The sequence below is a fragment of the Zonotrichia leucophrys genome, chromosome 2, assembly GCF_028769735.1.
Source record: "Zonotrichia leucophrys gambelii isolate GWCS_2022_RI chromosome 2, RI_Zleu_2.0, whole genome shotgun sequence".
In the NCBI taxonomy this organism is placed as follows: Eukaryota; Metazoa; Chordata; class Aves; order Passeriformes; family Passerellidae; genus Zonotrichia; species Zonotrichia leucophrys.
Window position 1 is genome coordinate 140,073,243 of NC_088171.1, and position 26,640 is coordinate 140,099,882.

Sequence of the window (26,640 nt, forward strand, 5' to 3'; positions counted from 1 at the left end):
TCCTGGACTATAAATATGGAAAGCATACTGAATTTCTTCAGTGAGTGTTTGAGTAGGGGTGATTTTATTGAGCTGTTTGCAGCAAATTAAAAAAATCAATATTTGTCTTGGTTTTTCTCTGTTCACATTTTTGTATAAAATTATTCTAAAATACAAGATAGGATTTTTTACAAAAAAAAAAAAACTTACAAATTTCTCTTTTGCTTTTTCTTTGGCAAATATAAATGTCAGGACCATTTCCCTTTCATAAAGTTTCTGCTAAGGTAAATCCAGTATTTCATTCATGGAAATATAACTTTATATGTCTAACATATGCTTAAATAAATATTGGAAAACTAAATCTATTCCTGAAAATTCCAACTGTAATGCTTAAAAATGAGTAGAGGAACAAAGTACCCACATCTGATTCTCATGATCCACTTCAAACCCCTAAAAACTAAAGCAGCAAAGAGAGCCAGGCTGTTGAAAAGTGTACAAATAAAACAGTTTAATAAATAAAATTTTTGAGAAAAATAAAAGACTATCTTAAAGACAAGTCTGTTTTGTGTGTTTATTCAGTGGCATAAAAAAATGCTATGTGATATTCTTCTAGGAGACAACTACAATTATTTTTAGAGTCTCATGAACTGATGCTTTTCTTAAAATTGCAAATTGGAAAAACTGAAAATTCAGTTTTTCAGTAATCTAAAAAATGCAAAACCAGACCATCATGTATAAAACATTTTATAAATCTCGTTCCTCATGTAAAACTTGTGTCGAAGAAAAGTGCTTAGAGTAGAGTGAGGCAGACCAGAGGTGCGTAATTACAGTGTTCGAGGGTGTTCAGTGTAAGAACTCGGTGCAGAAGCTTGGTAGGAGAAAGACAAGAAGCTCTGTTTCTTTTAGGTAATAGCTTAAGATATGTGCTATTTGGAAAGAATTCTTTCTTGTTCCATACATCCCTTGCATTCATTACTTAGGGTATTTATTACAGAGACCACCACAGTCTTGCTTCCAGCTCTTACTGGTTTAAATATACATTTCAGCCAGAGTTCATTCCAAAGAAAATTATTTCTTGCACAGACAGCCAGAATCTGAAACTCTTATGCTTATTCAGTAAAATATGGGGGAATCCTTCCCTCATCACGTTGAGCTGTGCCATTGATGGGCTGCAAATCAATCCCCACTGCAGCTCAATCCAGTGAAACCTTTTGCCAAGCTAATGTATTTGTACCTACCCATTTCAAGCTGCTGGTAGATTCAACTTCACAAAGTCTGGTTGTTCCTCTTTACTCAGGGCAGCCTTCCTCCATGCTGGCAGTGTCCCAGTGTCCCTACCCACCAGATGCAGAGCTCTCTTGGGAGGGTTGATGAAGTCTCAGCATGTAGTCTGGGAGCAAATGACTGCAGTGTATTTATCTTAACTTTAGTAATGCTTTCTCCCATAACTTCCTCATAGACACACTGCTGAGGCATGGACCAGATGAGTGGACAGTGAGATGAACTGAAAATTGGCTGCATTTCTGGGCTCAAGGCGTTCTGATTAGGAGCATGCAGTCACCAGAGATGAACCTCAGGGGCTGATACCAGAGCCAAAACTGCTTTGACCCTACATAACTGGACTGGTCAATGGTGGAAAGTGCACCTTGAGCAATTTCACAGGTAGCAAAAAAGCTGGGAGGAGTGACTAACCATAAGATGGTTCTGCTACCTTATGTAGCACCCTCACCAGGCTGGAGAAATGCAAAATAGGAACATAATGAAGTACAGCAAAAGGATGTGCAAGCTCCTGCCCTTCAGGAGGAATAACCTCAGTACACACTGGTGGCTAACTGACTTTGCAGAAAAGGCCCTAGAGTGGGAGGCACCAAGCTGATTCCGTCTGAACATAAGAAAATATTTGTGTTGTGGCAAGTTTTTTTCCCTTCATTGTGAAGGTGGTCAAACATTGGCGTAGGTCACCCAGGGTTGATGTGGAGTCTCCATTCTTGGAGATACTCATAACTCAACCTGACATGACCTTGGGAATCCACTCTAGGTGATCCTCATTTAACAGGGTGGAGTTGGACTTGATGTTCTCCACAGGTGCCTTCCAAAGACTCTGTGATCCTGCATAATGCTGTTGAGTCCAGAACATTGCCAGCAAGAGACAAAGAAACCCCCCCTTCCTGTTGCAGCCTGAGGGAGAAAGAGCACACAGGAGCCCTCCCTGTCCAGTGAGCTAAGATGGGCTCCTGCCCTGTGAGCATGTCAGACAGGATAACATCACTTCTCTGATGCTCTGCCCTTTCACTGCAGCTGTGAGGAGGCTGTGGGTGCAGGAATTTGCACCTTCAGGATCTCAGTAAGCTGAACTCAGCCTCCCTGCTGGTCATGGACTTTAATAAGTGGCTGAGCTCCCTCCCTAATGGATCTGACAAGCTGCACTTGTCAGAGGCTCAGAAGGGTGAAAGTAGCTCCTGACCGTGTTGCCAGGCTCATACAGCTACATTTATTCCTCAGACCTGGCCAGAAAAAGGCTCAGAAACTGGCTGAGATGTGGAAGTGTAAACAGACAGCAGATAACCTCACCTCTGAAATATAAAGAGATCTAAGTTGACTGCAGAATAAAAAGCCAACTTTACAAAACACTAACTTTGTCATTTTTGTCATTACCTTCTTCATACTGAGAAGAGAACAGAAAAATACATTATTGAATAATATTTGGGGCTTTTTCCATTTACCTATGGCCCTTTTGCCCAGTTTTGCTCTCTTTCCTGGAGGAGCAGGACCAATTCTAAACATGAATTTTTACACTTTGATGGCCATAGCATCAATCTGGTTTCTTCTGCATCCCTTTCACTTGCCTCATTATGTGTAGTAAGCTTGAGAGGAATGGACCTAGCAGCTCAATAAAGTGCTGACAGCTCTCAAAGTAACAGGGAAAAATCTATCAAGGAAATGAAAATGACTTATCAGACATGTCAACAAATAAAGAAGCAAAGCTGGACTACTTTGACAGTTCCTGCCTAAAAACAGAGATGTAGAAAGCCCCACTTGTGGTGTTGATATCAATGAAATTGTTGTAGCACAAAGAAAGCCCCCAAAAAATCTTCACAAAAGATAGCTGCCCTTCTCAAAAGTTATTTCACTGTATATTCATATCTCAAAACAATTGCCTTAAGTATTTTTCTTAACTAATGAAGAGAAAAATTAAAAAGTAAGCATGCATGGCTAATATGTTTAAGAAGGTGCATCATAATTAAAATATTTTTTGTCTCTTTAAATTTGGGCAGAATACAGTCCTAAGTCCTTCTTTGCTCTCTCAGTGCATGGCTTACTTCATAGTAATGATCACCTAATGGCTGCAAGTGTTGACAGGCTGATCTTGGCAAACCACTTTTCAGAGAGTATTACATGTTCCATTATATTTAACAAAATGTAAAGCAAAAGTCAGTCATACTTCACCTCAAGTATTACCTTTGTCTCTGTGTTATGGAGTTCTTTTAATAGCAAAAAAGGAGAAAAATATATGAATTGTTTTTAGGCCTAGGGACTAGTTTGAGTCATTCAAAGAGATGTGTCATAGTCAAGATCTTTAGATGTGATGGGAACTTTTGGATGTTGGAGGAGAAAGAGCATTTAAAATTATAAATTTCTTTGTAATGAAAGGAAAGGAAACCATATTTTAGTTTAGGAGTTAAAAAGGCTAGTTAGCTTTAAAAACATAATTTTAGTAAAATAGTACAATAATCATTTTAAGAAAAACATAAAAGATTTGATTAGTTTTTTGATTATTTACCATTTGAAAATATCCCCCAAGCTTGACATTCTCATTTCTAAAATCTTGTGAAAAATGATATACATTGCATTCATTAGTATATGAAAAAAGATATATTCTAATTATATCTAAAAAAACCCAGGAGATATGGGAAAATAAAAGGATTTATAATTACAGTGCAATTCTGCCCCACAATGACCAAAACCATCCATTATTTTGGTTTCTGTTCAGTTTGCACAAGTCCTGCTGCTGGTGATCCCTTGCTTGGTTTAATCAGACCATGAGATATTCAGCCAGCTCACGCTGAGGTAGTGAACCTGCACTTATTCTGTTCTTGTGATGGATTAATTGTTTCCAGTTGTATTTTCAACATCATTGCCATGTAATCCTATTTATAGAAATTTTGTGTAATCTACACTAGCCAAGCAAAAGATGGTCCACATCATAGCTGATGTGAATACTTTTAAACTGTGGTGGCTTTAAATACTTGTTCTTTTGAAATCACTGAAGCTTGGCCAATTCAATATAGTGGAAAGTAAATTTATGGGGCAAATTCACAATCATTAAATTAATTCTTAAAATTCAAAGGGTTTTTTTTGTTTGTTTGTTTGCTTGCTTTTAATGGAAGACAAGAAGGAAACATTGGTAAATAATTTGTACATTAATATTAAGCATAGTGTGTTCTTACTCTATTTCCAGATATGCACATTATACAAACTTTTCCAAGGAATCTTACCTTTTAATTTTTACCTTGAACTTGTGAACAATAGTTCTTCCTTGGAGTAATGCAAAGAGATCTATTGTGCCTTACAGAGAAAGCTGAGTAAACTTAATGGTAATAAATATCATTAGCTCTAAAAGTGGTTAAATTATGTTAAAATGTAGTAATAAATGAGGAAAAAAATATGATAATAATAAAATCAACCAAGTTACACCTGAAAGCATGCACTTTGCATAATCTTAAAATATTAATTTCAATTCTGATGTAAACAGACAAAAATTGAAGTATAAAGACATTTGAAGGCTACAAGGAGTTACAGAATCTATTTACCCATCAGTGGGATCCTCAAGACCTGTCTTGTTTGAATCACAATACTCCAACTAGCTGCAGCCACAGGATGGTGCTCATGGGCTTTGGATACTACATTACAAATCTGGAAGGAGGGAAAAAAAAAGAAAGAGAAGGAGAGGGAGCCAGACTCTCCTCTTGGCAGGCTCTTCCTTGTCCTACCCTGAAATACCTGAGCCAGCAAGCAATTGTGGATTGCATTGATTTACCTCTCTACATTTACTGAATCTTCAGGAGCACTGCAAATAGACTGATCCATCAAGGGAAGTCACTAAATGTATTTTTTTGGACTTCATCAAAGCTTTGATACTGTCTCTCACAGAATCCTTCTGGATTGTCCAGCACACATCTGGATAACTGAGTTATGTGATAGGTAAGCTACTGCCTCACAGGTGAGGCAAAAAGAGTTCTAGTGAATGGGGTGACGTCAGACTAGTGACTGTCACTAGTGGGGTCCCATGGGGTTCCATTCTTGACCCAGTTCTCTTCAACATCTTCATTAATGCCCTGGATGCAGGACTTGAGGGAATACTAAATAAGTTTGCTGAAGACGCTGAATTGGGAGGAGCTGTCAACTCCCTAGAGGGCAGAGAGGCCCTGCAGAGATCTCCACAAATTAAAGGGCTGGGCAATCACCAGCTGTGAATTTTAACAAGGGCAAGTGCTGGATTCTGCACCTGGGATGGAGCTGTGTGTAGAGACTGGAGAATGAGAGGCTGGAGAGCAGAGCTGTGGAAAAGGACCTGGGGGTCCTGGTCAATGGCAAATTGAACATAAGCCAGCAGTGCCCTGGCAGCCAGGAGGGCCATCCCTGACCTGGAGGGCATCAGGGACAGCATCACCACATGGGCAAGGGAGGGGATTGTCCTGCTCTGCTCTGGGGCAGCCTCACCTCGAGTGCTGGGGAAGTTTTGGTCACCACAACATAAAAAAGGACATTGAGCCATTAGAGAGTGTAATAAAGGAGGGCCATGAGGATGGTGAGGGCTCTGGAGGGGAAGGCATATGAGGAACAGCTGAGGTCACTTGGTTTGTTCTGTCTGGAAAAAAGGAGATGGGGGGGGGGGGGACGGACCTCACTGCAGTTACAATTTCCTTGTGAAGATCAGTGCAAGGTCAAGTAATGATGTTTTCACTCTTGTAATCAGTGACAGGGCCCAAGGGAATGGCCTGGAGTTGAGTTAGGAGAGGTTTAAGTTGGATATCAGGAAAAGGTTTTTTTACTTGGAGGGTGTTGGGCACTGGAACAGGCTCCCCAAGGAAGTCATCACAGCACTAAGTCTGATGGAATTCAAGAAGCATTTGGACAATGCTCTTGGGCACATGGTGTGAGTCTTGAGGAGTCCTGAACAGGGCCAGGAGATGGACTTGATGATCCTGATGGGCCCCTTCCAATTCAGCATATTCTATAATTCTATGAGCAGTTTCTTGTTCTTCTGGCTATTACTGTTTAGCTAAATACATAAATTTATTTCTGTTTAGCTAAATACATAATTTAGGGATGGAAAGAGGTACAAACTGTACCATATTTAACATCAATGACCTGAACACCTTTTTCTTTCAGAGGAATTTTTATCTTGCACGCTGCTCTTCTTGATTGATGTGTGTGTTGGCTGTTGCACACAGGTGGCAGTGCAGTAGAATAACTGCACGTGACAAAATCTAGGAATCTGATAGATGCATTTTAGATCTAGGAATGCTTTTGAACCTTTGCTATAGAAAATAATTAAACTTAAAGAGTTCCTTTAAAGCTCAAACACTTCTGCAGTTTAACTGGAAAGACATCCATGCACTATGAATTTGGACAAGAATCTGCAGGACTGGGAATCCTACTCAGCAACAGAAGGTCCTGCTTTACACTTAGTCACAGTCATCTCCCTGTGACTCACTGCCTTCTCCTTCCCTAGAAGGGGCCCCTACTTACATTAAGAAAGTATGCACATCTCTGTATCACCTGTGACTGATTCTTAACTTCTTCAGTGATTTCATTTGTAATTTTATACAGATGAACCAGGCATGTTGTAATGAATATTTTCATTCACCTCTTAAATTCTCAGGACTTACAGACTTTGTGAATAGTAGCCTTTATTGTGAACTCAGTAGGCTATACCGCAGGGCAACTCATATTTCTATGGAAATATAGAATATAGATTCTGCAATTCCACGTACTATTGCAGTGTTTATCCATATGGCAAAAAACGTAGGTATGTACTACAACACTTTTAATCAAGGTTTATACTAAGCCAGAAAAGTGTTGGAACACTTTTATATAAATATTTCCCCAATGAGTCACTAATCCACACATCTCAATAGCTGGCGTGGGGAGCACTTGCATTCCAAGCCGTACTGCAAAGGAGGCAGCTTTGAAATAATTTATAAACTCAGTGAATAAGGAACTTTGGAGAGAGGAAAATGAGTTAACAGATAGCAAACCCAGAATACCGAGGACACTGACAAGCCCAGCACCTGCCCGTGGAACGCTGCCCGCGCTCCCCGGCCCTGCCTCCCGCGCACCTGGCCGCGCCCCCGCCGCGGGGATCGGGCTCGGGGGCGGAGGGTGGGATCTCAGACATCGCCTATGCCTCTTCCCTCCCCCCTTCTTTCCACCTTCTGCTTTATAATTGCCCGCCTCCTTTCTCTCCCCTTTCGCCTTATCAGATGCGGAGCGGCCAGCGGGGAGGGAAGCGGCTCTCCCGCAGCCGGCTCAGCACCCGCAGCCACGCGTGAAAAGGAGCGGCCGCTCCCCGCCGGCCGCTCCCGGCTGATGCCCGCACAGGTCGGTGTGCGCTGCGCTTCGTCCCCCTCCACGGCAGGGGCCAGGCGGGCGGGGGATCGAGGCAGGACCGCAGAGCTTCCCATCAACCTGCCCGGCCACCTCCGGGGCGGCAGGACGGGAGCGCCGGAGGGAGGATGGGGCGAGGGAGGAGGAGATGGAGAAATGGAAGGTGGCGAGCTCAGGCTCGGACGGGCAAACCCCTTTAGGAAACCCCCTGCAAAGGCCTTACTTTGATAGCTGATAGTAATTAAAACCCCATCAGTCTCACTGTTGCTGTGGCGGAGACCCTGGCTGCTGCCTGGGTCCTGCCGCGGCTGCCTCCTCCCTGGCTCCCTCCCTCCCTCGCTCCGCGCCGTGCGGTGTCGCGGCAGTCGCTCCGCCCCGGCCCCGCACGGCGCTTTCTGCGCGGAGCTGCCCGGGCTGGAGAGCGTGTCCCCGCCTGGTCCCCGCTCGCTGCCGGCAGCCCCTGGCGCTCACGGGCTCCGTTCCCCGCCTCGGCTCGGCGGAGGCAGCGAGCTCCCCGCGGTTCCTCCCTTAGCCCGGGGCGGGGGCGCTCGCTTTCACACGGGGGGGTGCTGCTGGTGGGGAGCCCCCGGAGAGGAGTCGGGGGTCAGGAGCGGAGCCTGTGAGCCGCGGCCCCCTGGCCCCATGCTGCGGGGCTGTGGAGAGGCGAGCGGGAGAGCGCGGTCCCGGTGCCCTCCGCCGCCTCCCTCTGCGGGGCCGCGGCTGGTCGAGCTCCGGCTTGGCCCAGCGGGTCGTCGGACGTGAGCGTGTTCCCGGGCAGCGCGGCCGCTCCGCAACGAGACACAGAGACAGGGGAAATCCCCGAGTGACCTGCCCGTCCTGGGGATGCGCTCAGCCTCCTCTCCTGGGCTGGGTGCGCGGAGCCGGGGTAGGGCGGAGCACGAAGGTGTGTGCCGCGTTTGTCGCCGTGCTCTACAGGGTACGTCCTTCCCTCAGGAGAAGGTGCCCTGAGGCCAGGTCCGTGCCTGGAGTCCTGGAGCCCAGCTGGGAGAGATGCTCCGAGGAGCTGGGCTCACCTCATGGCAGGGTTCTTGGCTTGCTTGGTGTCTGCTCCTAGCGCTAGTCTGGCAGATAACTCATTTACCACATACTTACTAAAAGGTGAAATACATAAAGAGGAATACGATATTTGTTTTTAGTACCACACAATGTCAGCCACAAGGTGGCTGCAGACGGGAGTTTCCTTTCCTGGTTAAGTGAACCCTGACGTGCGGATCATTGCAGAGATGAACTTGTGTGTAGTTGATCCAGCACCAGTTATGTCTATTCCAATAAATCTCATTTCTCTGGCTTTTCTATTAAAGCAGCAGTAGACAATGTTTCTAACACAGGATTATCGGTCAGTTAGTATTTATAGCTCTTGCTTTGGAGGAAGGTTTATATTAAACGTAGCAGATGGGGAATTCAGCCACCACTGTGAGTGAATATTTTAATGTCTGGGTTATTATGGGAGGCAATCCACACATCATCAGTGGTAACTGCCTGGAAGAATAAGTTGCTTGGAGAGTCTGTGTTTACTTGATCCAGATTGTATTCCTGAGTGAGAGGCATCAGTACACTACATGAGATACACAAGAGATGGATTTCAGCTTGTTTTGAGATACTCTTGGGTCTTCCTATTGCCTGTCATTAGGCAGCTGTCTGCTGACTCTGGTCCTTGGGTGTTTGACACTTTGGTTCGTGTAGTAGGAAACCTGGGAACTTTGCACAGGTTTCTGAATTCTGTCTGGAGGATGGGTCTAAGAACTCTGCATAGCAATATATAAGTTCTTGGTGCACATCTTTGATGTGGGTTCTAGGTATTTTCCTCTGTCTTGAGAGATTTATACTATGAGAGATGGATTCAAAATATATGTTTAAGTAATGTGAAATTTGTTGATAGTATGGTTAAAACTGATAACCTCCTTTGGAGATGGAATTTACAATGTATATATTTCTAGAAGTTGTATCAAGCATTCGTGACTGGTATTGTGACAGTAGACCTACCAACTATAGGACTATAGTTGTCCTACTGGGACAGCTATAGCAGGTTGCAAATGCTCAGAGAGAGAAGAGAATGTAGATCTTATCCTCTTCTGTTTAATAATGATTGAGGTATTTCAGTCTGGTTTTATATTAGATAGTGGATGAACCACTTGCCATGTGCCTTCAAGACAAGGAAAACATGTAAGGCAAATACAGTGATGGTATGTCAGGACTATTCAAGAAAATGACAGAGGAGGTAAATGTGAGAAACCTACAAAACAGAAATACATAAACCAAAATTTACCCAAGTAAACCTTCAAATTCTCTTTGCTGCCTGCAAGAAATCTACTATTAATTATCTTAATTTGTTTATCCTGTAGAATTTTAACAGGTGAGGACAGCAAAAAATGTCTTCTTGGCCCAGAAAATTGACTAAAACTAGTGCAGTCAAGTTGAGTGAAAGAGAAATCTTTGTAAGTATGGTGCTAGGCTGTATCTTGAGATTGGCACTGTTTTTAAGCTAACTTCTGTGGTCAGGTAAATTGCTCATTCTGAAACTTGCTCTTTGGAACCAGAATTGTTTCCTGTAACCCAGCTAGTTCACCTAGGACTACCTTTAGTGTTCATATACTACTGCATTCTAAAGTGTTGATTTCTCCTAACTGGTCAAGTTAGTGTAAATGATTTTGCCCATGACTGTAGGTGCAGACACTACAACAGAAAGCACAGGATAAGCTGAATAAAGTAGAAAAAGCAAAATGGACAATGGGAAGAGGATGTGAGTTTCTTCAGAACAAAGTGATGCCTTTAAAAAAAAGCTTCAGATTTCTTTGCCACAGATACCTTGATAAGGTTCTTACAAAACTGGACTGTGTAGAAGTACATGTTGTACTTTGTTATTATCTATAGCTTACTCTATTTCCAATGCTTGTGTCTGATCAGCAAAGAATTTACAGTTCCTTTTTATGTGGGCCAAGTTTTCAAAACTGTTGAGTAGCCCAAGTGGGGTTCTTTGTCCCTTTCAGGTAAAATGTGCTTTGGTCATAAAACTGCTGCCAGGAAAATTTATCTCCACTGGTGTCTGTGGTAAATTCCTTGTTGTTTGTTTGTTTTGTTTGCTTGGGTTTTTTGTTTGTTTGTTTTAATCAAATTAAGATTTTCCCCACAATTTTCATTAAAGTGGATGGCTTCTCTTTGCCTGTTTAGTAAGTCTTTTTGTTCCATGTGTTTTCAGACCTGCTGATACTGTGTGTATTGAGGGGAGGAAGATGCTGTGTCGATACAAGATACAGAGCTGTTTTCTCTTGGCTTTCTTAGCTGTCACACCTTTTTTCATCAGTGATGTCCAGGGTCAAGGTGAGTCACAAACAAGAAGATGGAATTTTTCACTCTGATGTGCAGAAATAGACTTTGTATTCCAAATGCCAATGTTACTTCCTGCTTAATAGGATGTGAATCCAATAATACTGAAATGAAGCAGAAATTTTGCTGCTGAGCTCAGGGAGCAGGTGGGAGTAGAATTACATCTTCATGTGTACTCTTTGAACCTAGTATCTCAAATAGCATAAATATTTGTGCAAAATCATGTGTCTCAAAATGAATTATACACGTTTTTACTCCTATTTACATGAAAGGCCTTATCAGAAATTGCTCTTATTGTCATCTATGAAATCAAGCAAGTTTGAAGGATCAGCTGTGATGTAAAGATTGCATTGAATATGGATGGTTTTTATCTTGTATGTAATATGTATGTTTTGGAACAGTAGCTGTTGTAGTGCTTATATCATTCCATATTGCACAGATCTGTTAAATGTCACAGACTACTTCTGCAGTTTTTAAAATGAAAATCTCCTTTGTGAATATTAAAGGATACTGATGGGATTGTTACATACTTGTTGGATTGTATTGACAGTGGCTTGACTGCTAATGTAAAGAAATGTATCCTATTGCTTGGGGAAGGAGGGAGGAAGAATACCAATGAGTTTTTATGATTTCTAAAGAAAGGCATTTCTCTCAACTTTAGTTTTATGTAATCCCTTTGATATGAGATTGCATGGGCATAACCAGGAGCAGAATTGGATCCTGGGGTCTTTTAAAGCGATTTGTGTAATATATTATTCATGAGGACATTTGGAAACTATTGGCAATGTGAGGCTTTCAAAATCCTGACAATGCAGCTAGCAGTGTTGTCCAGTCTGCGTGGCACTCGAGTGCTGGGGAAGGATGCACTCTTGGATGCTTGGAAATCTGTGAGCATTTTACAAGCCTCTCCCAGAACTGAGGGACACATGTAAGCTGTAATGTATGATGTCGGCGATGCGAGGTGAATCAAGAAATGTATGTTCCCAATGTTCAGTGCATCATTCTGGTCAGAAATTAGTTCCAGAATGTTTGTGACTTAATAAAACAATAAAGCAAAGCATATGGTTAGTCTTTTCTCTGTATTTCAGTCCTAATACATATGGTTAAGATTTACAAAACAGGTCTGGGGTTTGAAGTCCACCTCCAGAAAGTTTTGCAAAGTTCCTTGATCTTGGAAAACTATATTCTTCTCCACTTTTTAAAACCTTTGATTCCATCAGTTATAGTCGGAGAGTGTTCTCCCTTTAATACCAATACAATGAAATGAAGGTCAGGGGTTTTTTTTCCACAGTATTCACCCTAACAGAAGCTAGAGTTGGTGTACTTGGTGAATAAAGAACAATACTTCCCTTGTTCTTAGACTCTTTCAGCAAGCATCAGCTATGGAATGCTGTCAGCAGTGTGATATTAAGCTAAGTGGACCATTGCCTTAGCCCAACACGACTGTTATTCTATTGAATTAGGTGATATGAAGTCTCTATTCCATGGTCACAGAAAAAAATCTCTTGGTATACTAAAAGTAATAAGGTGTTTCTCAAATTCTTTTTGTCAAGTTTGCCACCTCTTGAGTAAGCTCTTCATGCAGCTGACAAACTATTTAAAATTTTATACCATTTGTTTATCTGTTTTAATCAACTGTACACTCTGCCAACAAGTAGGAAGAGCTGGCATTTGTTCCAGCTTGTGTTTCCTTCCTTTGGCAAAGATGCTTAGGTAAAGGTGTGTAATGTGGCTTCTTGGAAAGGAGAATATGTTTGTGAGACTGAAGCCAACGTGCCTGAAGCTACAAATTATCCCTTCAGAGGAGCAATGTGGTTGTATCTCACTGTGTCCCATAGCACTGTTTGGTTTTGACTTAGCAACAATTATTTTTTCAGCTCTGCTGTTTCTTCCACATTCAATTTAGTGTATAAATAACATATTTTGTCTACTTATGTTCTTATATAGTACATGATTAGTGCTGGGCAAGAAAACCAGTTGAGAATATTTCATTTATCCATAAAGTAACTTGAGTGTTTTTTCTCTATTTAAAGATGGATTTTCTTTGTGTAGCAATAATTTTCATGTGTTACTACTGTAATTGCTAAGTAACTGCAGTGCATATTAGCTTATTCAATTCTTATGACAACAGTAAATAGAAAGACACAATATTTAGTTAGTATCCAAACTTAGACTATTGGATGTCTTGGAGAATTGTACATAAACAATTTATTGTATTTTTCCTTTCCAGTAAGAGTTGAAAACATTCCTTCCCTAGTTGTCTGTAAGAGTTATGTGTTTGGAGTGCTAATTTACCTGGTGGCATAAACCAAAGCCTTGAACTTGTCAGTTTTCTTTTGGGTGACTGCTCTAATGTTGCTGACAGCCATTCTCTTTTGCATTCCTGTAAAACCACTTAATGAGATCTAGCTGCTGATTTTTTATCAGTTAACTGACTCAGCTTGGATTGATTTTTTTTCCCTTTCTGCAAGAAGTGAGATTTTGTTCCACAGACAATAAAGACCCAAAGAAATAAAGATATCCTCTTCAGGTTGGTGAATGAGTAGTAATTCCCATCAATATTTTGTTGTCTGTTTGAGTGCTAGATTTTTAACTTCCTTAGCTATATGTACTTTTCTATGCCAGAACATTAGTCTTTGCACAACTAAGACACAGTTGATTATCTGCCTACTGAATAATTATTTTCTTTCTTATGGGTCATTGCTGTGTGGGAATATTCCTTCCACTGCACTGCTGCCTTTAATACAAAAAGAACCCAGTGAAAATTGACCAGTTATGTAAAGACTATTCTGGCACTCCTTTTCTAGTCTTTCACATTGTAACTCTGTAGTATACAGAAAAACTGGTGATTGTGTCCTTCTTTGCTTGTAAGGTCTGTGATTGTTTTTTATGGGCTCATACATTTACCTGTTTTGGTGATGGCTAATAGCAGTTAGGCCGGAACTATGCTTCTTTGTTAGAAGGTGCTTTCATAAATAGTCAAGTTGAAAGTAGGATGGAAAGGAAGATGGCAGACAAAGTGAGCTCTGAAATTCTAGGACATGATTGGGATTTTTTTTGGTCAATCTTTGATGTTACTTTGTTGCTCTCTGCTCTGCTTTTTAATCCCCATATGAATTTACCACTTAATCCCAGTAAAATCTGCAGCATTTTCACGCTTGCATGCAGCCATTATTTAAAATTTTGTTTTCTATTCCTGAGGCAAAATAATAAAAGGAATTGTATTTTTGCAAACTTCTAGGTGTGATTTGTCACTCATGTTCATTCAGCCCCAATTTATTGTGATTTATGTATAGCTCAAAGACACAATGTATCTTGAGAATGAATTAAAAGCTGTAATCCATAATTACAGTCTGCTTGGCTTTGAAAACTTTTTGCCATAGTCTCTGTCATGTTTTTACAATTATAGCATGCTGAATGTTCTTGCAGAAACCTGCCTAGCAAAACATTTTGCAGTATCAGGGCCAAATTTTCAAAGAACTGATGTTGTATTTGCAGTGATTCCTGCACACAATCTTGCTCGCAGCCTCTTTCTTTCTAAACTTCATGGAGGTGACAGGCAGACTGAAGATGAGGTCTGACAAGGTTGAGCCCAGCAACTAAGGAAATGCTTGGGTTGGGTGTGAGCCCAATGCTGCCAATCAGAGCAGCTTTGAGTGTGGGGAGCTCATGTGCTCCTTGCTGTTTCTGTCCCCTTGCTTCTCTTCTTGAGCTTGTTCTTTGAGGTCTTTGAGGATGCAGAGGTGTTGATAAACTGTTCTTGGTACTTATGAACTTTCTTTTCTGTGTTTTGGTGTCAAGTCCCTCAAGGAGGAGAACTACAGAACCTGCCCTTGGTCTGACAAAACTGCCAACTGGAATGAGAGATGGGATGCAAGGGAATGTATCCCTTGCATTGAACCTCCAAATTCTTACTGCTAAGATCCAAAATGTATTTAATAGTAAATGGCATGAAAAAACGTGCACCCCTGAATCTCAAATATCTACAGCATGCCTTTTTCCTTCTTTCTTCCCCAGGCTCCTGGAAAAAGTAGCACGTAGGAAAAAGTTTTTGGTTCAGGACAGGTCTTTGGCTGCTACTGGTGCCAGAGCTGCATTGGCTGTAGCAGGTCAAATGGAGAGGCCAGAAATTGTTGGCCAGCACATTCTGCCTGTTGACTCAGACACTCCATGTGCTGTAATCCCTAAATCTCAGACATATCATGATACTGTTGGTTTATTTTATCTAAAGGACCAACAAACTGTGGGCGTGAGCCTCGTCAATTAAGAGCTATTTAGCCCTGGGGAAAAAAATTGCCACTTGCCTGCTTCAGATTAATTTCCCTGATTTCTTAGACTTACTAACAGAAACCTTAAGATGTAGTGGCAAAGCCACCAAGGGTTTGGAAAATGATGGAGACTGTTCAGGGCACTGTGGAGACAATGGGAAGAGGAGGAATAAGGTTGGAGGTGTTAAAGGTTTTCTAGCCCTTCTGTCATTCAGCCTGTAAGTAGCTTCCCTGGCTGCCTTTCCCTGTAGATCAGTTTGTTTTCTGTGAGCCAAATTCTATTCGACTGTATGAAGATTTCCCATTGTTGACAGCCAGGCTGCCCTGCCAGGTGCTCTGCTGCAGCTCTTCAGTGAAGAGGGGATGTGCCTCCCTAAAGCAGAGTGGAAAGGTTTCATAGAGTGTGGTCCAGCATCAGTGGAGTTTGACTGAGCAGTGGGATGTAAACCTGTGAAAAACTCATTTATGTGCAGAGACACAAAGTTGCTAATAGTATGGCAACAACATGGGGCAGTTTCTCCATTTGTTCTTATGTGCGTTGCTTCATTGATATTTGCCTCTTTTTCAATCATTTCATGCTTTTCTTCCTTTCACCTGCTGCTTCGGTTTGAATCCTGGGTGACATCACAATATAAATAGAAGCCAAATTTTGCTTACCATCCAGATTGCCCCTAAGTCTTGACTGGCCTGTGCATGCCTGCTAGTCTTGATGAGACTGAGGCAGTGTTTGCAGCTGCAAAGCTTTGTGCTGCTTTAGCAAGTTTTGCAAATTGGGCAGCTGATGTTCCCTTTGCCTTGTGCACACCTGTCTTTTCTCTTGCTTATTCTCTCCTCACAAGGATTTGAAAATTTGGCCCTGGGTGACATTAAATGTGGGGAAATGCCCACAATAATGAGAGGTAAAGGAGTGTAGGTTATGCATATTGTCAGTGTAAGCAAGAGAGCAATTTTAATTCCCATATATTAACTAAGAGCATTTTTATTACCAGCTTTGCCTGCTAAACTAGTGTCTTAACATCTAACACTGTTTGTCTTTCTGTCCACTGCTGTTAGGTTGTTTAGTTTGTTTTGTAAAGACATAAAAGGTCTGTCTGAGGGAAGTAGTACACTTGGGGATGTCATTTTACAAACTAATAAACTGATGTATGTGACATTTTAAATAACTTGCATCCTTTACCATTAAAATTTTGTGTTGTCTTCCTATATGTGTTTATTTTTGTTTAAAATTGGTTAGTCTTTGTTTGAATTTAAGATGTTGTTTTCTTTCCAAACTTGCAGTGTCCCCACCAACAAGACTAAGATATAATGTAGTGGGTCCTGACAGTGTACAGATCTCTTGGAAAGCCCCCAAAGGGCAATTCACTGGATATAAACTTCTTGTCACTCCAAGTTCAGGTAAAAGTCTCTATGTTCTCTTTTGAGGTGAAAAAACTGTGTTCCCAAAGCATAAAAGCTTTTCAGAGTTTAGTGTCATCCTCCACAGTGAGGAAATTGTGAGCAAGCTTTGAGTAATGAAGTACTGGCTGGTCAACAGAAGAGAGATTGATTTCACTAGAGGGTGGTCAGGTACAGAAAATGGGAATCAAATGCTTGAGGTAGTAGAGGTGGGTCAATGCTAGTTATGCTTCATGTGTAGTCTTTGGGAATTGCATTGATCATCTGTCTCTACCTTTCTTCCAGTGGGGTGTAAGGAATTCTAGGAATTGTTCAGGGAAAAGTATTGGAATCCTAATTCAGTCAGCCTTCAAGGTGGATCTCCTTGTCCCTTATTCCCTAGTGAGCTGTCAGGAAAAGAATTAAGAAAACAAGTAATCTTTAAAAGTTTTTTGAATTAAAACTTGAAAAGACACCAAAGTGGCTGTATAGATCTCTAAAGGTCCTACTTCTGCACATTTAAAATTAAATTTAGAACAGAAACTGTTTTAACATATGGTTAAAATACATCTTTGTATATATATGTTGTCATGCAATCCTTGTATGTAAATGAACATATAAATATTTGTATTCACTTGTTCAATAACAACTATTTATTTGTTCAATATTTGTTTTTATACATGAGAATTTCCTAGCACAAAGAAAGTAGGCGAAGCAAGTATTCAGAGGTGATGTGGGTATGACAGGGTCCAAACTGGCAGCCAATCACAGAGGGAAACCCTGTTGGTATGATGTTACCAAACTTGGCAGATTTTGTAAATTGTTTCTCTTGTTCTAAATGATTTTGCTGGACACCATGGCTGTTTCATGAGGTCCAGATATAAATGCTGATCTAGAGTTCTCTTTCTGTTTAAGAAAACTGATTAGGCTACCTATCTTGTTGCTTTTCTGGGATGTTCTCTGGCCTGGCTGTATGGATAGTCCCAAAAATGGGTAAAGTGGGAATGCTTAGGTCATGGTAGAGCTTGAGGTATTTTTAAGTCATTACGTTTACTATGCTATAAGAAAAGCAAACAAAGTTATGTATTTGGTTTTTTTTTGTCTTTTCTCCTATAGGTGGAAAAACAAATCAATTAATTCTTCAAAATACTGCAACCAAAGCAATTATTCAGGGTCTCATTCCAGATCAAAATTATGCCCTTCAGATCATTGCATTCAGTGAAGACAAGGAAAGTAAGCCAGCACAAGGCCAGTTCAGAAGTAAGTGTCTCTTTATGGCTGACATACAGAATGTATCAGATATTTAATGCAACTTCTGAAATGGTAACGAGTCTTACACAAAGGGGAATGATGGAAAAACAGGGTTTTTTTGTGGTGGAAGGAGAATCAAAGCCATGTATTTTAACTGATGTAAGTATAGGTGGAGGCCTGAATTAATTTCATAGTATGTTCTTGCATTGGGCTCTTTGTTTCCATTGGATTGGCATCCCTTTCTTCCTTGTTTCATTAGGAAATTAGCTGGTATTTCATGGAAAGAATCTTCAATGAGTAGAAATAGAGTGCTATATTCTGATACTTTAAAAATTTTCTTTTTATTAAAACAATGTTATAGCTGGCTACTAGATGCTACTTCAGTAGTATGAAAGGCTGATTTCTTAATGGTCTTCAGCTGTCAAATATGTTTACAAACTTAATTTTTTATATGATCAAGACATGCTTTTAATATCTACATCATAGTGGTATATACACATCCTATCTGATTTATCTTGATCTTCATCTTAAATGTTGTAAATATGATTTGTGGAGATTTGGTTAATAATGTGGCAGTGCAGGAGTATAGTTGAAAGCCTAATGAATTCTCTGATGCTAAGTTTTCCTCACTGGCTTTGCCAAGCTACCTTTCTCTTAAAACCAGCACAGGATAAAATATGCTGAGTACTTGATGTGGCACGTATCCAAGTCCTTTTAGCTTTTCACCACTACAACTGTGTGTTTACTGCCTTAAGTTCTGTCCTGGTTAGGAAACCCACAAAACCACAGATTACTTTAGCATTAAAAAGAAGCCCACAGAAGGCAACAGCAAATTCTATAATATTAGGTGTAGCTGTTTTTGAAATGGCATTTAGGAAAAGTAGAGCTGGCAACACGATTTAAGGATATGAGGATTATGTTCTATTTAGTATACTCTCTTTGCTGCACTTAAGGCTGGAGTTTAATTTAAAAGCATGATGCCTTTCATGAGTAAAGAATGCAGATACAGCATATATACAAATCCTTTTTTTGCTCTCCTGTATTGTAGGGGTTTTTTTTCCTTGTAGTCTGACATGAGGCCACTAATTCTTGAGATGAAAAAAGGTCAAATATATAGAGTTTTGAGAATATCATCTGGCTTAGTGCATTGGAAGTATGGTTTTAATGCTCTGGAGTTGTAACTGATGTACTAAGAATTCTCAAACTTACAATGAAATTTTATTGTAAAAGAGTATTTCTCTTTATATAGCGAGGGATGCATTCTTATTCTAATACATAGTGTTTAATGAACTAAGATACTGTACTAGATAAAATCTTTGTCTGCGTAAATGTTGGAGTAAAACTGCTGTCTTGCCTCTTCCTGTGTGGTTAGAATTATGACAGTTCCCAAATCCAGAAATCTGTCAGGATGTGACTGACTTGCCTCCTTTGGATATTTTCAGGCTTTACCATTTTCTCTGGAGACTTGCCCCTCAATAGCTCTCGCATTATAGGAGGCTAGCTAGTTGGCTTTGCTCTTGGGCTTTTTTCAAAGGAATGCTCCCAGAAGGATAAGCAGCAGCATCCTTTTTGGCCAATATTATTCTGGTATTTCACCTCTTGTTTTAATCAGAGTCTTGTTCAGTTAAGGATTAAACACAGACTTCTGACTAAGACCTGGTGCTGTTGTGGCATTCTGTAACTCAGCTAATAACCAAGATCTGCCTTGGTAAAAGCTGGCTCTTCAGCAAACTTGTGAACTTGAATTTGCTCCCAAATCAGTTACACAATTGTTTGCTAAAGGCAGAGGTGATACACAGTCACATGTGCTATCTTAGTAAGGAGAGGAGTCAAAATTTCAGGGTTTTTGTTCTCACCTCTGTAGGAGTGTGAGCACTGTAGGTTCTGCAAAGGGTTGTCATACTGAGAAAATCACATTCAGATGTTTGTCAGCTCGTTGTCTTCCTTAGAACTTAGTCTTGTGATTATATTTTGGATTGGAACTTGGAACACTCCTAGTTGATTCAGATATTCCACGTACGATTGGGTAGATTAGTGAAGTCCATTTGACTTTGGTTCCACTAATGTACAACAGAATATTTGCTCTGTCTCTCTTACATAGTCAAGAGACAGATAACCTCCTTTCATGCCATTACAGTGTTTTTTTGAAAGATGTAGCACAGAGAGAGACTTTGGTCCTGGCTGAGGATCAGTGCCTGCTTGGATGAATGTCAGTCATAATCCAATTTTACATAAATGAAGAAGTGTAATTGGAGTAGAATTTTATTTTTCTGTGGAAGATATTCTCAGCTTCGTTGTTTTAAGCTTTTCCTGGCTGTTGCAGACAGCTGGAGTGTGGATACCAATGAGCATTCCAAGAAAATTCTGGAAGGGTTTTCTCTTCCCAATACATGACTTTAGCAGTGACTTTGTCAGAACCTTTCAGACTATTAGTAGAGCACTACTGGCTACTAATGTAATGTTAGGAATTGCTAATCAAATTGAGTTCTGCTTGGCTGCTGTGAGAGATTGGAGATATAGTAAGGGATCCCACCCACTTGTGGAATGGGAAACTGTCAAAGCCTCAGCTCTGGAGCAACCTTGCACTCCTGGAAGTATTTGGTGCCCTGACTACAGATTTGGGCATGGGATCTAAGCTGATTCTGTAAAGAGGACAGTGTAACAGCTGGCTTGTGTGCTTTTGTGTTGACTGACTTGGAGGGGAACTTTGCAATGCTGGACTTTCCCCAGCTAGCTTTGCCAATTTTCTGGACTATATTTCCAGTGTGGGATCTTGTCTGCATGGGCTTAGGTGCTGATGTCACTATTTGGACTCTTGTGTGTGAAGAGAGTCAGTTTTGAGAGCTTTAATGATGATAGAATGGGGAAAGAACCATGAAAATAATAAATGCAAAGGGAGGGAGGGAGGGAAAACACAGAAACAGTAACTCATTACCTAAACATATCTTCAGATGCTCTGTGCACCTAAGAAGAAGAAAATTACATGCTTCTAACTGCCTTGTTTCTAGATTAATTGATTTTCCCCCTTACTTTACAGTTAAAGACATAGAGAGAAGGAAAGACACGAGTAAATCCAAGGTGAAGGATCCAGAAAAAACAAATGCGAGTAAACCAGCTCCGGAAGGTCAGATCATAACACATATGACTTATGTGATATTCTGAATATAATCAGCTTCTTTATTTAACTTGGCCACTGTAGAGATTTTCTGTAAGTTAGTACTTTAAATCTGGTTCCCAGGGTTAAATTAAATAGAGGGGAAAAAAAAACAGTATTTTCAGAAATATTGAAAAGTTGCTACAGAGGTATTGCTTTTATTTCTGTGTTTTGCTTCTCTTTTTTAGAAAGTCCTAAATGTCACCATGAATAGATAAAAAAATCATTTTAGGTAATACTAAAAACTGCTTGTATTTCCCCACTGGGTGCATTTTGAGTAGTTGAAGAATCATGCAAGTGCGTGTGCATGTAATAACTTCTTGTCTTGCTATAAGACAGACTGGAAGTATTCATTCCCACCAAATTAATACTATTGTGTAATTAGCCACATAATAACTTGATAAGTCTGTCTTAGTGTAGGTTGTATGTATGAAAACATTTGAAACCTTTTGAGGGAGGGAAAAAACGGAGTTAATTTTGTCCGGTTGCAAGGAGCCAATCTTCTGGTGAAATGTGATACTGCTTGCCATGAGAAGTTTGTCTAGTATGGATGAAAATCTATTTCAAGCTTAATATGCATCTCTATTTCCTGTTATTTTAAAATTCAAATGGCATCTTCTTTATCAAGTAACCCCAACAGTAATTATTCCCTTCAGTGGTTATTTATGGTATATAGAACAAGAAGAGCTTGGTATGACCTTAAATAGTCTCTCTGTGAATAAACTGGACTGTTTCAAGGACCCCATTTTCCCCTTCCATATAAATCTGTCTCCAGTAATGAAAGTGTCAAAGACCTCACCCAAAGCTCCTTGAAGCCCACGCAAATTTTTCTTTTGTGGATTTTTATTCCTACCACATTTTTATGTCATGTTGTATTTATTAACACTATGCAAGTTTGTTTCCATACAGCATTTCTCAAACCTTGAATTCCATTGGGTGCATTGGAAGAATGTTAGCTAGTGTGTGCAAGACTAAAGGGATGAGTTGTACCTGCTAGTGCATGACAGGGTAGTGGATAGGTGATTTTCCTACATCTTGTCTGGAGGAAGACTGAGCTGGAAGAAATTACAGAACTGAGAAGGAAAATGTGATTTGCTTTCTTAATGAAGGACAATTGATAAAAGTGGAAGGAGGGAAAACTGGGCCTATACTTGGAAAATGTTGATTAAATACAGACAGAGGAAAGTGTCTGCCAGACTGCGGGAGAGCATTTATGCTTTTTCATGGAGTAAGGGCAAAACTGCAATTGGCAAGAGGAGCTTGGATCTGCAGTCTCTCCCTTTTTAGGATTCATGTTTACTTTTGAAGTCTTTAGTTTAGTCACCTTCCTCATCCCTGCACCACTTTTTACTCATCTGAGTTTCTTCAGTTGTATCAGGGCAATTTGTAAATGGACAAAGTACATCTCCATCCAGCACTTCTGGAAAGATATTGCCTTATACTTACTGTAACAGGTTTTACTAGAAACTGGGGTGCACATTTAAAACTAAAACAAAATTTAGAAACTTCTTGATCAGCAAACCTGATCATAAAGAAAAAATATTATGCTAATTTTTATGAGTTCTTGAATTTAGCCCTATTTAGGCTTGAGTTTAGCCCTGTTTCCAAATCAGCTGTATATTGTTGTACAGTAACAGAACTTTTTCCTCAACTCTAACTATTGCATATTTCTCTGCTTTGTACAGTATAATGATTATTCCAAGTGATGAAGATTACAAGTGAATGACTTCAATAGGAGTAGGGTGAGATTCCAAGTGAAAACATTGGGCAAAAATTACAGCATCAGCAAAAAATGTGTAGCTGGGGTAGAAGGGAATTCAGAACAGATACATGGAAAGTAATGGTATCAAAACTTTTATAGTTTAATATATAAAGACTGTTCCACCTCAAATTGAAATAGAATCAAAGAAATAAGGAAAAGTCTGAAAGAAATGGATTAAAGAAATAAGTGCAAAATTTTACAGCAAACCCATGAATAATAACTTGATCCTCTGCAGATGTGTGACAGGAAATTATTTGAGTACAACCAAATGAATTCAGGCCAGGAGTTAATTGGCTTCATAACCATTTAGTATATGGCTAAATTTGATGGATTTAATAGCAACCCTGATACATTCTGTGTCTGAATTTATATCTTTGGTCAGGTTGGCTAGACCTAGGGAGTTAACACCACAAAAGAAATTATCAGAATCATAAAATCATTAAGGTTGGAAAAAATGTGCATCATTGATTTGACCTAATACCACCATGTCCACAAAAACATCTCATGAAGTGCCATCCATTCAGTTGTTGAACGCTTCCATGGATGGTGATGGCACCAATTCCCTGGGCAGCCTGTTCCAATGTTTATCCTCTCTCAATGTGATGAAATTTTTCATAATATCTAATCCAAATCTCCCCTGGTTCAACCTGAGTCCATTTCTCCTTGTCCTGCCACTTGGTACCTGGCAGAAGAGAGCAACCCCACCTGGCTGCAGCCTCCTTTCAGGGAGCTGTAGGGAGTGACAAGGTGTCCCCTGGGCCTTCTTTTCTCCAGGCTAAACACCCCCAGCTCCCTCAGCTGTTCCTCACCTGAGTTGTGCTCCAGACCCTTCCCCAGCTCTGTTGTCCTTCTCTGGACTCACTCCAGCCCCTCAATGTCCTTCTTGTGGTGAGTGGTCCAGAACTGGACACAGCACTCAAGGTGTGGCCTCACCAGTGCTGAGTACAGAGGGACAATCCCAGCCCTGCTCCTGCTGGCCACGCTGTTTCTGATCCAGGCCAGGATGCCACTGACCTTCTTGGCCTTCTGGGCACACCCTGGCTCATGTTCAGTCACTGCTGACAGAACCCCCAGGTCCTTTCCCAAGGGCAGCTTTCCAGCCACTGTTCCCAGCCTGTAGTGCTGCATGGGGTTGTTGTGACCCAAGTGCAGGACCCAGCACTTGGCCTTGTTGAACCTCACACCACTGGCCTTGGGCCACAGGCTGGATCTAGATCCTACCCTCTCCTACCCTCCAGCAGATCAAGACTTATGCCCAGCTTGGTGTTGTCTGTGACCTTATTGAAAGTGTTATTAATCTGTTTGTATAACCTTTTAAAAATCTTCTATGCTGACAGCTAGGTTGAGTTAGATATAATAATATCTTACCTGAGAACAAGAGCAATCTTTGCCTATAACACAAATTGAAAACAACCATTGTCCAGGATAATATTGTCAGTGGTTGTGGCTTCTGTTCTTCTCTTGAGTGAAGGAGGAGCACCTTTCCCCAGTTAATAGTGTCAGGTTTTGATATAAAGAGGTGCCTTTTGTGAACATCTGCACCTCTTGTTATAGAATGATGCTTACTGGCATTAGTAAACCAGAAAATCTAAAATCATTGTTCAGGGACAGAACTAATAAAGCACATCAATGTACTTGTCAGTGAGTATGAAAAAAGATTAAGAACTCTTTCGATGTTACAAGCTCTGGTTTGTGCATTATGATAAGTCATGTATCCTGCTGATTTTCCTGAAAGGCACTACATAATTGAATGAACTTGTTGTTTACAAATACTTAGCTAATATACCTTCTTCAAGGTCACACAATAAACCCCAGAAATTTCTCTTTCAATTTCAATGGGACAAAGATTTCACTATAACCCTTCTGCTCCTAGAAACCAGCTCTTGGCTATGAAATGCAACATGTAAATACCTGTACTCATGATTCTAGGTAGTTCCAGAGCATTTCACTTTTATTTTAATCTGTGGTATGGAGGATTGTTTATGTAGTACTGTCCATTATTTAATCACTGACTGTCTAAGGCTCTGAGTAGTGCTGGGAGTTCTAAATGCCTTCTCCTGAACTCCAAAATTGACTTTCTTCTTCTGTCCTTAAATTAAATTGTTATTAGGATTTTCCTCTGTCTTTATGGAATTCTGTCAACAGCTTGTATGGCTTGCTAGTGAAGCAGCTTCAGCAACGTAGATTAAAATTTTCCATCTATTCTGTCCTATTCATTCAAGTTGAAAAAGATTCACTCCTTTTGTGCTGTAAGTATTGTGCTCTTATCACAAGCAAACCTCCAGTGTATATCCAGTAATGTCATGGTGCCAAATTAATTCAGGCTTAATGTCTAGCACTCCTCCATCAAATGTTCACTTTATATTTGATTTCCAGAAACTTTCTGTAATTCTTCTGCATGACCACTTTCAAGTTTTGAATCTCCTTTCTATATTTTTGAGAACCTGTCATTTTTCAGCTTAGTGATTTATCACTGCTGTGCACACTCATATTAATAATGTCAGAAGCCTTTTCTCTTTCTCTCTGTTGAGAAAAAGCTCACAGATGCAGCTTCTTTCAGCACGCACTGATATTTGAGTGCTTGTACCCTGGCTCCTCTCCAGCTTCCTCATGTACAAAGCTCTTTTCTCTACAGTGACAGGGGTTAATACATTCTGTGCCTTCTCAGATGTTTTACAGTTTCTCAGAGAGCTTCTATGACTGATTCTCTAATCAAATCCCTTTGGGGAGGGGAGAATCAGTGCTTTGACTATATCATCTGGCAAATATATGACTATATCTTTTTCTGCAGAATATTTCTCCATGTATCTGAACTGGGCTTAACTACCCATTTCAATATAAACAACAAAACACTGAGGCCAATTTTATCTGCATTCATGTTGATTTGATTGGGGATTTTTAGTTGAGAGGTGTGGTGCCTTAGTGTAGGCTAGCAGCCAAACTCCCACCTAGCTGCTTGCTCATTCCTCTCCCCCGCAGGATGGGAGAGAAAAAAGGAAGAACAGGAAAGAAAGAGTTCATAGGCTGAGATAAAGACAGGGAGACTGCTTACCAGTTACCATGGTAGGCAAACAGAGTCAAGTGGGGGAAGGTTTACTTAATTTATTGCCAGTTAAAAAATTTGCTAATGTGAGTAGCGGGAAACAAAAGAGACAAACATTAAAACAACAGCTTTCCTTTCCATTTTCCCAGGCTCAACTTGACCTCCTCCCAGACTCCTCTCCTCCTCCCTTGTTATCACTGCAAGTTACACTCAGTCCAATTCCCTACAGAGAGGAAGCAAGTGATGTAAAAGGGGTATTGAGAGATTGTTATCAGGGTGTAGTGGTCTCCCTCTTCCATTCCTTTCTTCTCATACCTTTCTTCTCTCTGTACATCATCTGCAGGCTGCAGAGAATATCTGCTCTGCCGTGGAGCACGCTCTCCTCTGACCTTGGGCTTCTCTCTGCTGTTTCTCACCATTTCTAACTTTCCTTCACTCTTTGCCGGGCATTTTTGTTCCTTTCTTAAATATGTTTTCCCATAAGTGCCGCTATCTGTCCCTGGACACTTGGCCTCTTTTCAGAGGCCTCCTGCAGCCTCCCTCCTGCCAAACCTTGCCACAAACACCCAATACCAAAGGTGCTCCATTAGTACTTTACTAGAGTAAAGAATTTACAGTCTTCAACCTGTCCTGTTTGGAAATTCTCTTATGCAGATCTCACATCAAGATGATTTAGATGCATAGAGCATGTATGGGTCAGATTTCTCTTCTGAATCAGGTGGTGCAGGATAAGCCTTACACAGTCTGTAGACTTTGAAACAATGAGAAATAAAACTCCCACTAAAGACTGTGACTTGTGTATCACAATGTTAATTACTTTGTCATTGTAAAGTGCATGTAATAGAGTCATACA

At 40.6% G+C, this 26,640-nt stretch overlaps 1 protein-coding gene across 6 annotated transcripts in view; it reads left to right on the forward strand.

Annotated features, from left to right (window-relative positions):
* Window positions 1-7,425: 7,425 nt before the first annotated feature.
* The window catches only part of COL14A1 (collagen type XIV alpha 1 chain), a 113,582-nt gene continuing 94,367 nt past the window's right edge, over window positions 7,426-26,640 (forward strand). For 5 of the 6 annotated variants that reach the window (XR_010439245.1, XR_010439246.1, XM_064706603.1 and 2 more), the window contains exons 1-5: window positions 7,426-7,584; window positions 10,808-10,929; window positions 16,482-16,598; window positions 17,694-17,837; window positions 20,866-20,952. Coding sequence is in view for 4 of the 6 variants with exons in the window: in XM_064706603.1 (XP_064562673.1) it covers window positions 10,842-10,929; window positions 16,482-16,598; window positions 17,694-17,837; window positions 20,866-20,952 (436 nt within the window). In the remaining 2 variants the exon portion in view is untranslated. The remainder of the gene's footprint in view (window positions 7,585-10,807; window positions 10,930-16,481; window positions 16,599-17,693; window positions 17,838-20,865; window positions 20,953-26,640) is intronic. The other variant, XM_064706606.1, reaches the window with a different exon arrangement.